Below are 13,608 nucleotides of genomic sequence, written 5' to 3'. Positions count from 1 at the left end.
ATAATTTGGTGCAAAGTTTACAAAAAAGTGTGTTTGAGAAAGACAATTTTTTTAGTAAATCTTTAAAACTGATTTGACAATATTAGTGGAAGGAGTTGATTTAAGGAAAAAACCTGAAATAAGAAAGGTATGAAATGAAGGCTTGTCTAACAGCCTAGTGTTTATACAAATTCTGAGGAGTATCTAATTATAGGCTTCTAAGCTCAAGGCATGTATACTTTGACTCTGAAGCAAATGGAAAGTAATGATATTAACTCTCTCTATACAGGCTTGGTCATTTTGACCAACCTTGCAACCACCATGTAATTATACTAACTATAACTTTTAACATATTTTTATTCCAAATATTCAATGCAGAACAAAAAATAATAGCACACACAAAGAATACAATGTACTGTAATTATTAAAATTTAATTGGCTTTCTAACTAACCTTTAAGTATATTAAAATAATTCCTCTAACATGTTTAATAGCAGCTTTAAATCTGTAGACTGAATAATTCAAAAGCTGTCACCAGAATAAGTTAGCATTATACATCATTCAGGAAATTAAAATTTTCTCTTTTTACTGGTTATACCTAATTTAATAGCAAATGTCAGAGAATTATTGACATTTTTGAAAGACAGTACGAGATGTGAGGGAATAGCATACAGATGTATCTCTGTAAATAAAAATGAATGGAGACTATAAGTTTTGATTATGTCTCAGTATCATCTATACTATAACTAAATGAGCTTTATTAAAACTTTGAATCTCAAACAGTGGTGGAGGGAATGTTTAACTGAGCAATATGTAACAAAAAAGTGCCATGATACATAAGTGACAACTGATAAATTATTTAAACATTTCCTCTTGAATCTAAGAAATTAAAACTTATATAATATTAAAATCTGATTCATTAATTAAATTTTCATGCCAAATTTGACATAAATATATAATAAAGTTGTTTAATTAAAATTTGAATGCAAGTCTGTGAAATGTCGTGACTTTTACCTACCCGTATTCAGAGAGTTAACTGGAACATGGGTAAGATGCTTTATTAGTTAACAATAAGAAAACATGAGCCTGAATCCAATTAAGATACTAGAACAGTAATAAATCTTAGATTCTGTTTTTCTTTTGTTATCTTACAATTTTTATATCTTATGAAATCCTTTTACTTCTATAGTATTTTGTTAACCTGGATTTATTTAAGATTATCAGCTAAAAAAACAAACCAAAACAACAGTCCCACTTCACAGAAGAATATTAAACTTGGCCAGTTTTGCTCTCAAACAGTGACTAAAGCCTTAGAATAACTAAATAAAATTATGTATGCATATCAAAAACTCACCCCAATACTCAATAATGCATTTCCATTGAGGTCTAAGCCTGGACTGGCTTCAAAAATCTATTCAATTAGAAATAAAAATCTATAACAACTAATCATTGAGTTAAAAGCAGACTATTCATTTCATTCATACATTATTGCTTGATTTTATGAGATTTATTGAAATACTAATGTACAGGGATATATAATACATGAACATTTCTAGGATTTGACAACAGTAATGTTCATAATGTTATTTAATTTTTCTATGTGTGAGAAACCAACAAAAAAATTAATCAATTAAAATAAGTACGGACGCAAATTATGACTTAAAAGAAAACATTATTTATTACTCAACTAAGTATTGCAACGATTTCTGATATGTTAGGCTAAAGTAGGTAACGGGAGCAAATGCAATGAAAACTGTGAGATAAATTTATTACCTTTACAAAAAATATAAGAAGATTTATAGGAAGATTATTTTTTTCTCCTGTTGTTTTTTTCCAAATTTGTTCAGAAAAATCAGTAATCTTAAAGTACTCACACTGGCATCTGGACTAGCAATAGTCTGTACTATTTCTTTTTCAAAAACTTCTCTAGAAACAAATCAAAGAAGTCATCATTAAAAATTCAAAGAAATTAAAACTAATTTTAGTTGTCTTTGTACAAAAGTGATAAAAATTGGTATGAGTAAAAAATAAGATTAAATAAACACCATACAAGCATAAATCAAATTCATACTAAATGAAAATTATGTACCAAATTATCACAATAGCTTCAAAATAATTATTATTGAAAATTATTCAGTACTATTACCTATAGTAGTGCTATAAACTTTTGTTTCCAAATTAAAGTTAACGTAAGCCATCTTTTACATGTAATCATACCTTGGATAATGCATATAGTAATGATTCCACTCAGTTAGCACCCTTGAATCACCATACTGCAATGGCTCATTAGGAAGAATACATATACGTTCCTGAAATCAAAACCAAAAAGTTACAAATGCACATGTACCTTCAGGGCTGGGGGACTTCAAAGAATATGCTTTTGATATGTTTGAAATAATATTTTAACAAAATACTTTAGTTTCTGATTGCAAGTGTGTGAACTAATGGAATTTTATTAAAAATATACTTTACAAAATACAAAAAAAAATTAATTGCATCATGATACTTATGATAATGAAAAAATCTATGATTAAATTGCAAGAAACAGGTTGGTTAATTTGACCAACCTTGGTTAAACATCATTTAACCATAAAACAATATACACTATAACTCTGAATATATTAGGTGTATCATCATGAAACCTGGCAACCTTTATGTTCCCATTGCAAGGATATTGTACTTGAAAAATCATATCTTTTAATAGCTCATTTTTACCACATTTGTCAGATTACAACAGACAATTACAATTATTTATCCTAACAGCTTCTAGCCTTTTCAATACTGCTTTGATTTAATTTTATTGTTCATTGAACCAGGTCTAACTAGTGTAACAAAGCAATAAGTCACCCAGAAAAAGTTTAAGGTAAACAAACTATCAAGTTACATCACATGATGGTAACAAATGAGCTTTTCTTGAAGATAAATCATGGGAATGTTTTATTTCTAATTTTTTTTCCATTTATGTTTTCTTATCTTGTCTAATAACTTTCTATAATATTTACATTTTAGTTGTTTTTTTTAACAAATATATAAAGAAACATGAAATGTAGTATTTATTTCAGCCTTGAGAGCCTTTTGCACTCGGATTAGTAAGCCTATTTTTTCTAAGTTGGTTGTCCAACAAATTATTAATATATCTTTCAAATATGTATTTTAGAACACAAAAAATATCAGGTACTAGAAAAGAATGTCTCAAAAACTACTATAATATAGTTGACTTTCTTCTAACATATAAATATGTAAAAACAAATTCCATTACTACTCAGAGCAGTATTTTTAAGTTGAATGCATCAAGCTCTCCTCACCAACTATCAGCTTTGAATGCTAAAACAAAACAGACAATCATTTGATTTATGTAGTTCAGAATATGTTATCTTTATTGGTTATAAATATGTCAAACAGCAATGTCTGAGAGAATTATGGAAATTTCTTAAATGACACAGGAGGTGAGAGGGGTGTGTTATGTGGGTTGAACAGATATAGTGATATCTCAGTAAAGCAAAATAAGAGTTCATAATTTTGTATTTTAATTTGTCAATATCTGCAGTAAATGTTTGAAATTAACTGAACAATCTGAAGCCCTTCTAATGAAAGAGACAAATTCTGTAAATGAGAAGTCTAAGAGCCACCACATCATGTGACTGAGAGGATTTCTTCAAATATTTCCTTTTGAAATTAAGAAATTTAAACTTAAATAATATGAACATTTGAATTATAAGCTATTCTTCATTGCAATATTCATATCTATTGAATCAACTGATCCTCCACACTTATATGAACCACTGTTAACATGCCTTTTATGTAACACCTTGTCAAATGCTTTCTGAAAATCCAGACATACCAAATCCAAACTGTTATTCTCATCTAAATAAGTAATAACCTCTTCAAAGAATGTGAAAAGGTTAGTTAGGGAAGAGTTTTCCCCTAGTACTAACAAAATTTTGAATTTTGTTTAAAAAAATGTGCATGGGGTCCATTGGATACACACCACACTGGAAAAGGAATGGTGACTATAGCTTTAAATCTACTATTTGTTTCTACATGAAATGTGGCAAGCTTTTAGTAAAATGTACAAGCCTGCTGTATGCAAAAAGGCAGATGTGCTACAAAGGTATTTGTACTGAAAATAATGCCTGTGAATTGCCAATGTCATACTGACTAATACTCTGACAAGTTGGAGTGCAAGGCAATGTTCATGTGAAAAATAAAAATACTTTTGTCCATTGTACAGTTTGCCTATTGCATTTTTAACCAAAAAAATCTTCAAAATGCATATCTATAATTTTTTCAGTATCCCTGTAAACTGTACCTGGTATTTACTCTCCTTAACCACAAACTGTCATTAAATCAGCAATGCAGGATAAAATGACTAGTTGAAAAGAGGTCTGTATGAAAACATAAAGGTTAATCCTATAAATAAACTTTCTCCAATGGTTAAAGAAAAAGTTAAAAAATGTATAACTTTAACATCTTAAGAAAAGCAAAGTTTAGTTCCAAGTAAATTTATTTTACCTAGATTGTATGCTTTGCCTAAAGTTAATAAGATTGGGAACAATTTTAAAACCTATTGTATTTAAGAGTTCAGCATATAATGTAGCAAAATTCAAATAGAAAAAAAAATTCTCATTTTAAAGGGATAAAAATAAATACAAAGTCAACAATGCATTTGAATTTGAGGAAAGAATTGAGCATACAAATTTAGATGAGAAAGATATCTTGGTTTCTTTTGATGCTGTGTCAATGTTCACCACAGTACTTGTGAAAAAAAAGGTATTGCATATTTTGAGAAAAAATTGAAAGAAAATAATAATTTGGTCTTATGGTAATGATTAACCTGGTAGAAGTATGTGTTGAAAACTCATTTTTTGAGATTAACAGTAAAGTTTATAAACAGAATGAAGGTTTAGCTATGTATATGGGTTCTCTTTTATCTCTGTTATCATGCGACTTATTTATGGACAGCTTTGAAACTGAAGTACTGGAAAAAGTGGATAAGAAACTTGAAGTTTGGTTCAGGTATGTTGATGACACATTTTTGATATGGTAGCATGGTAAAGAAGAATTAACCCTTTTTGCTAATTACCTTAATAGCATTGGCAGTTCTATCAGATTTACTTATGAAGTTTTAGTGAGTAACAATAAGGATAATTAGAAACTACTACTTGTCAAAAACCTTTCTCTGTAATCATTCTGCCATATCAAAGATCATGTCACACTAAATCTCAGAAAAACTACTATTTTATACTCTTATGTGGATAGAGTACTAAACATTGTTATAAACAGGAAGACATTAATAATGAGTTATTATTAATTAAGTATATAGCAGTAGAAAGAGGTTTTAATTATGATATTGTTAACAGACCTGTCAAAGAACTAAAAAACAAGGAAGAAAATATTAAGTTAAAACCACTCGCTAAACAAAATAATGTTTGGTCCTGTCATTTATACCTGGTTTATCTTGTCAAGTAATGAAGCAATTTAGTAAACAAATAAATATTTTGCCTTTATGTAAACCGATAAACAAAGTTAGCCAAATTCTTAATAAAACACAACCTGAAAATGTCATTTGTATGAAAAAACGTGAATCTATTGAGATAACCAAATATAACAAAAGTAAATTTACAATAATGAATAAGGATGATATAACTGATGGAAATGTTGTCAGCAGATGGCATGAAATTCTTTAATATGTAAATTGTATTATGGTGATTTTTTCTGTAAGGATATAAATATGTCTGATTCTTGCAAAACGTTGCACTCCTGTAGATGACCCAGTAAACATGTTGAGTATATGAGACTGTTTCCAGTCTCATTGAGTTCTTTTTCTTTTATCCTGTACCATAAGTTATTTGGTATTTTATTGTATTTTTGAGACTGGGAGCAGTCTCATTTTTAGAGTCATGAGTGATGTTTTATATTTAAGCTAGAAGTCCAACCTTCAAACCAGATATTGCTTTATTAGCAGAAACTATATATTACATAAAAAACAAATGTTTCATAAATAAAAGTACACTTGAAACAAACATGCCTTTTATTATTAGTTCTGAGTCCAAAAAGCAGCAATTATGTTCTTCTTCACAATTCCATCTACACACTTTCAGAGAAAGGGGTTTAAAGTATTACGATGCTCCATCATTCCTCCATGGATAACCATTAGCCAATGATCATAAAGTATTTGTTTAAATAAAATTTCAGCAAAAATACAGGACCAATTACAGTAAGCAATATTTACATAGCCAGAGATGGTATCTATGTCATCAACATATCAACTGTGGAAATATTGGCTGTTACATTAATAAAACAACTAAAAATTAAAGGACATGCAATTTTTTTATCCATTAATATGTCTATTAAGATTTAAGAGTGAACAGGTGTCAGAAAGGTTGCTGTTTCTCTCAATTAACTCACAAAGGTAAAACAACCAAATCTGCTGCCCAACTAGTGATATTTACTAGCACCATGTCAGTTTTCAGTATTGGGGGAATAGGGGAAGAGAGCAAGATGTTTAAGTGATGTTTTTTTTTTAACAGATCTGCACAGATGAAATATTTTAGACGTGAAGTATTCCTCAATTTAAAAAGTGGTATGAAACACTAGTGGTGAAATGGCCCCAGCCTCCCTCCAAGTAGTATCCCTTATGAAATTCCTGGATTTATATATATTAAATATAAAATATACATGAAAACAGTTTATCAGTGATTCATTTGTAATAAAAAAACCTGGAATTAATATAATATTGTTCTTTCATGATAAACTGGGATAATCTTTACAACTCAATTTTATTATTACAAACGTCCACATAAAGCATTAATATATACCTATTCAACTGTTATTCCAGCTACAGAACTTCCAAAAAATATTCATTACCTGATTAATAAGTGCAGGGAGACTTTGCTCACAGAAGCTACTTAATGGAGAATACTGACACTTCTCTGGAGATCCAAGAAGAACCAAGAAACGAAGACATGTCCGAATATCATCTACAACAAACATAAAAAAAGCTTAAACCTACAGATTTTGTATTCATTACCTGATTAATAAGTGCAGGGAGACTTTGCTCACTGAAGCTACTTAATGGAGAATACTGACACTTCTCTGGAGATCCAAGAAGAACCAAGAAACGAAGACATGTTCGAATATCATCTACCACAAACATAAAAAAAAAAACTTAAACCTACAGATTTTGACATTTTGAACAATATAATGCTTCACAAGAGCCGTTTTGTCTAAAAAAATATTAATCATAAAAAAAAGGAATAAATCTATAAGCTTTTGACAGGTTGGTGGGTGTACTAGGTCATGCTTCACATGAAGTATTTTGTCTTAAGAATAAAACACCATGAATATACCTGAATGCTTGGGATATGTTGGTGGGGGCACTATGTCACAAAAGACATTTAGCAATTTGTCTAAAAAAAACAAACTAAAAACTTTTAACATGTTGGTGCAAAGTACTATTATGCTTTAGAATGTCCTTTAAATTTTTAACTAGATGCCTTTTTGCTTCATACGTAAGCCATATAACTTAAAAAAGGACATTTCAATTCCAATAGGTGAAGTTACTTTTAATGTCTGAACATTTAGTTTGGTTAAACTTACTGCTAATTTTTCAGAACTCTAAACTTTCAAGTAACAACTAATTCATCTGACTTTCACTCAAGTAGTGCTATAAACGAAAAATAAGTACACAATGGACATGCTTTGAAAAGTATTCCTCAATCATTTCAGATTCCAGCTTACAAAGAAAAATTTACATTTTTTGTTTTAATTTCACCATCACTTACAGAGCAATAGTTACAACTAATATTGTAAGCAATGGGCCTTAAATATGTGAAAAAAGAACATGCATGGTTGAAAGAACATCTTTATGAAGATGGACTAAACAGAATGTTCTGAACAATAAATTTTTCAACATGCAAACCACCACACAAGTGAGTTTTTCCAATTTCAAATGATTAGTACATTATACTACATTACATTATAAACTAACTTTAAATTTTATTATGGATTATGTTATACTTTAGGTTAAAGGTTACCATAAACTTTTTTATAGGAAACTGGTCTTAAAAACAACTGCATATGCCATATCATATACTTCACCAAGTAGTAAAGGTGATAAATAAATAATCATTTTCACATTACCAACTGTTTGCGACTTATTTATTAATATCACCTGGAGCACATTACACTAAAAGAGTCATGTAACAATTTTGCTAACATATGGATTTACAGACAAATAAGTTTCAATCATCAGTAATTACACTGACCAGCTGCTGCTTTTTGATCATATTTATTTGTGCATTTTATTCAGGTACAGTTATGTTTGCTAGAGGACTAAATTTCTGATTGCTTAAATTATGAGAAAAAATATATATCACTGGCAACTTGAACTTCACCACTGATGAAGTTACAGTTATTATGATATTTATGTTACTCTGAAATATCGTTACCATTCCCACATTTTTTTATGATGTAGTAAAATACAAGATTTAAGCCTGCATGATTTTCTGTATTCATTTACATAGCAAATTTAAATAAAGTTTTTTATTTTGTAGTTTCTGTCTTGTCAGTAAATGTGTTTTCTTTAACATGCCTCAGTGCATTAGTTTTAGACTCAGTTTAACACTTACACAGCAGGATAAGAAACATTAGACTATGTATGTGTATTTATTCACAACAGAACAAACCTGTCCTATGATTTATTAGTTATGCAAAGTTCAGGTTGCAAGTTACATTAAGATACTTGTAATTTATGTATTTATTGGCAAAAGTAATGATGTAACGGATCATTTAACTTTTATAGAGATTACAATAAAAATATTTAAAACAGTTCTTTAACAGTGTTATTTATAACCAGAGATGTAGTCAAGCCCAATATATTTTTTATGTGATCAACCTTATTATCGAAATAGCATTTTTGAATACAAAAAAAAAGAGCAACTACAATAATAACCTTACTTTTTGATTTTTTTTATTAACAACAAATGCAAAAATTTGAACAACTGAAAAAATAGTTCTTAAATTCATAAGGAAATATTTAAAAAATGTTCAACCTTCCCTCCCTAGTATGAGAATTGTGACATTCTAGGCATCCCCTCTTCTCTAATTCATTTACCACCCCTCTTAGAAGTTCAAAATTTAACGTAAATCACTTATTATAATAGATGTCACTTGGGCAAAGCATAATTTTATAACCTTTAATCTTATTCATGTAGCAAAAAATTACATACATGGAATACGCCCATTTTCATCTTTCAGTCGTTCCACCAAAACTTCTAATCTGTTAGCTTTATCATACTGCCGGTCCAAACGCAACTTGTATATAGCCATTAGCACAGTGTCAATTTCTGTTAATTCTTGTGGTGACCAACTGTCAGATCCTGCCAAAATAATTGCAAAGGAAACTTGAGATTAAATTTCAGATAAATGTGGACATCATCTGAAAAATTATAATTCAATGACAAGCGAGATATATTTATTTAGAAATTTTACATTTGTAAATGTAATGTGTTTGTGTTTTTCTTTTCAAGAAAACTGAAGTAGACCCTTTACAAACCACATAAAAATAAAACCCTCTCTTGTTTGAAGTACAACTAGAACAGTTAAGTATATGAACATTAATTGTTTTTTTCAGTACTCTGTATTAATAACGTTGTAAAACAAACTCTTAATAATCACTTACCTTAATGCACTCTGTATTCTAAAAAACAGAAACGACTAATACAAACTTACTGAACAGATGAAATCATCCCCAATGATTTTAAAAGTGCTTGTAAATGAAAATATATTTTCATGCAAATGTTTTATAACCTGATAAAGTTCCAATAAATATGCCTTACTAGAAAGAACACAAACATAACACATATGTACATAACCATAATAATTTATACTTGCCTTCATTTCTCAAATTAAGTAGAGTACCATATATCTTCTTCTTCAGCTGCTTCACTACTACTTTTTGCTCAACATTTCTGTTTTGGCACTCGTAAAAAGAGTCATTAAGATTGGACTGGGAATTCTGCATACATGTTTCACAAAGTCTCCTCACAAGAAAGTCTAAACTATCAGACAAAGCCATCTGTAACAAAAAATGTTTCTATTTTACTTCATAAAAAAAAAAATTCACAGTTAAACATACTTCATACTTTTCCTAGTTAAAATTAAGTTCATAATACTTAGTTTAAAATGTGTTTTGCTTACACCTGCATGCAAGTCATTTTATTAGGAGCTTGAACTGTAATATTCATATACATATAGAGGCTTAAATGACTTCGTAATGTTCTGAAACAGGTGAACAGCAAGCTGCCCTGACAAGGGCTTGAACCCAGGACTACTGGCTGACACTAGTGCTTACAGGTGTTTATGTACAAGGTTACAAGCAGTTAGTTCATATTTTCATCACAAGTGTTGATTTTAATGTCTTGATTCATCAACACACAGCGACAGGATTAGATGTAACATGTACTTCATAACCTCATCTTATATTTCAAAAGATACATTACATCTCTTGTCAAAGCAATATCTTTTCTTGTCCAATTGGCCAATTTAAGCTGTACCAATTCCTACTGCCACCTACTCCAAAAAACATATAGAAACTCCTTTACTTAAAGCCAACCCTGATTTCTAATCTCTTAAACTTCTACAATGTTTCAGCTTCTATCACACCTGAAAAACTATTCCATATCTCAAGCACCCTATTAGAAAAATAACAACGGTGTCTTGTTCAAGGGCAGGAAAGTTACACAAAATGAAAATGATTCTTAAGTACATTAATAAAGAAATACAGTATTATGTTAGAAGACAAAAAGAAGAAAAGAAGGATTTTAGCATACCTACTACTGTTTAACTATACTAAAGATATTTTACAAGGGGTGATCCATTCAAAATAACCCATTTTGCTTTAAATACATATATTTTGTATTAACCAATGAAGCATAAAAATCACTTGTTAAAACATTCATTCTTTTCATAGTTCTAATCTGAGTGAATTATTAAAAATTAATAAAGGAACTGATAAGATCAAGTTTGTAGCATTTAATTCTGAAGACATTAGGACAAGAAGTAATAAATTTAAAATTTGGAAAGGTCAGACATGTTTTCAGTTGAGGCAGTTTTATTTCTCAAGTTGTGTACAAGAGTGATAAAGGCTGCAACTTTACAAGAGTTAAAGAAAAGGATTGATAAATAGTTGAAGAATTAGGAAAGCATTCGGTGATAATTTATTCTTTACGTTGAAGATTGGGAGTCACAATATCCTTGAAACACCTAAATGTTCTTTAATATCCCACAATATATACCAGAGATTGAGTTTATAAAAATGCAATAATTAAGACCTCCTCTTCAGAATACAAACATGTTTTTAAATTTTTTTGTTTACAATTTTATTTCTCATCATCTATACATTAGATTGTCCTGTGTATCCATTCAGAATAAAAGTGGTTACAGAAAGCCTATTTTATTTATGTATTTGCTACTACCAAGTTTCCAGTGTAGCATATATGAATAGTGCTACTTAGATCTAATGCTCCATTTTCTCTTGGTTTGTATGCCACTACAGTAAGACTAAGTTTATTTCACTTTAATATTTTTTAATTTGAAAATAAATTGTATGTGGAACTATAATATCTAAGCAAAGATAGTACTCAATTTATATATATATATATTTTAGATACCCAAAAATTGTACCTTGCAGTTGTTCTTCTGCATAAAAGGGATGGGCCCCTGTCCTAAAAAGTTTAATAACCCCTGCCATAATGGTTGAGATATTGAGAAAACCAACATCCTACCCGAGTATGGCAACTGTGATGTCAGCTCTCATCTAATTATTCCAAATTTCCAGTGTTAAAAAGCATTAAGTCTAATACTGTTTTATATTGCAAGCTTGTAACAGAAACTGAGAAATACTTGATGCCTGCTGCAATAAACTGAAAGAATAAATAGGTATTACATGACACAAATATTAAGTGTAAAACTTCACACCCTGCTCCAAAACTGAAGTCCTGTTGATGGAAAAGTTAACCAAGGCTATGAAAGCTAAATAAAAAGAACTATACATGAATTAATTCTAACTTGTTAGGTTTGGATAAATGGGCTGTAACTAGAGAGAAATGAATTCTGATTTGAGAACAGTGCAGACTAAAATATTGGTGATAAGAGACACTTACACTGTTAAATTTCTGGTAAGTTTGTTTCCAAATTAATAATGTAAAATCATATTGCAGTACATATTATTGCAAAAATCATATATTTGATCTAACTGTATATAATTTGAATTTGTAAGACCTGTATTAGATTTCTAACTAGTATTAACGTTAATGTTATATATCAATTAATACCAATTATATCCAATAAAAGTTATCTAAGCAGTCTCTGTTTTTAGTTCTGTACGAAAAATTAGAGCTTCATCTAACACACACACTTAAGAAAATTCCATTTCATTTCTGTCTTGCATCTTAAAGTTAAACTAAAAATTTAAAGATGAAAGTTTTGAGTCTGGAGTTTTGAGTAGTGTTATAGCTATTAGTATTACTAGTAATAGTATTTAGTATCATTTACTCAGTTTACTGTCACAGTGTCAGTATCACTAAACGCTACTGTACTGGTACTACTACCTACCTTTACTGTCTTATCTTTGCATTTCACATATTGTTATTTTTTTTCCAGCAAATCTAACAACTTTTATTCAGCATCACTAAAAATTACTAACTTTATTAATAAAAATAATAATGCTACCATACTCCTATACAGATATAGGCCTAACATCAATACATAACTGTCACTGCGCCAGTGACAACACGAAACAAATCGTCGGGCGAGTCTCGTTTACCGGCTCAGCTAAATTGTTGTTCGCGGATTGGGTATGGTAACAAACAAGCGCTCGACTCAATATTTTTTTGTAATTCCAACGCAGTGCATAAAAATCCAGAGAAAAGCATTTAAAATCAGCTATTAATCGTGAAATACGCCATTAAACTACCATAGTTTATCCGAAACATTTTTTAAACCTCGAACATTTTCCCTGTTTATTTTTGTATCATGATACACGTAAAACACGATTTATAAAATCATACATACTATAGTTTGCTATTTGGCAAGTCTGTGGGCTTACAACCCAAAAACTTTGGTTTCGATACCCTAGGTGGGCACAGCACAAATATTACATTGCGTAACTTTGTGCTTAGATTAATAAACAAAATATATATAAAATAATTTTCTAAGATTAACATTCTAATAGAAAGTTAAGAAGCTTATTTTCTAAAACTAATACAACCGTCGATTTATTGAAAGACTTATAGTGCTTTTTAGCGCAAAGCTACACAATGTGTTATCTGCGATCTGTCATCCGCAAGTAATCGAACACTGGATTTTAATGTGGCAACTTGCTAATCCGTGAACTTTCCGCTGACCCGGAGTGGGAACGTACTCAAAGACAAAAAATACCAGGTGTAAACTAGCATATTCTAGTATCTCTGCTCTGCTCTAGTTGAATTTTAAGAATTAAAACATTTATTGGTTGCAATTTTCGTAGACTTATGTTTTATGGAAGACCAATCAATCCACAACTAGTAACTTAAAAATCCTTTGGTCCGTTTTAACTTACTTAGAACGCCACCGCGTCTTTTCACGTCTA

At 29.8% G+C, this 13,608-nt stretch overlaps 1 protein-coding gene across 3 annotated transcripts in view; it reads right to left on the bottom strand.

Moving 5' to 3' along the window:
* LOC106460782 (gamma-tubulin complex component 6-like) overlaps positions 1 to 12,852 on the bottom strand; it is a 48,924-nt gene extending 36,072 nt beyond the window's left edge. For 2 of the 3 annotated variants that reach the window (XM_022387564.1, XM_013920519.2), the window contains exons 1-7: positions 12,594 to 12,852; positions 9,873 to 10,056; positions 9,209 to 9,358; positions 7,009 to 7,121; positions 2,196 to 2,287; positions 1,853 to 1,904; positions 1,333 to 1,389 (exon numbers count right to left, since the gene is read on the bottom strand). In XM_022387564.1, coding sequence (XP_022243272.1) covers positions 1,333 to 1,389; positions 1,853 to 1,904; positions 2,196 to 2,287; positions 7,009 to 7,121; positions 9,209 to 9,358; positions 9,873 to 10,056 — 648 coding nt within the window. In that variant the 5' untranslated portion in view covers positions 12,594 to 12,852. Of the gene's footprint in view, positions 1 to 1,332; positions 1,390 to 1,852; positions 1,905 to 2,195; positions 2,288 to 6,845; positions 6,959 to 7,008; positions 7,122 to 9,208; positions 9,359 to 9,872; positions 10,057 to 12,593 lie in introns of all 3 variants that reach the window. The other variant, XM_013920520.2, reaches the window with a different exon arrangement.
* Between the last annotated feature and the right edge of the window lie 756 nt (positions 12,853 to 13,608).

Source organism: Limulus polyphemus, unplaced genomic scaffold (genome assembly GCF_000517525.1).
Source record: "Limulus polyphemus unplaced genomic scaffold, Limulus_polyphemus-2.1.2 Scaffold835, whole genome shotgun sequence".
NCBI classification, from domain to species: domain Eukaryota; kingdom Metazoa; phylum Arthropoda; class Merostomata; order Xiphosura; family Limulidae; genus Limulus; species Limulus polyphemus.
This window is presented reverse-complemented; position numbering and strand designations above follow the sequence as displayed.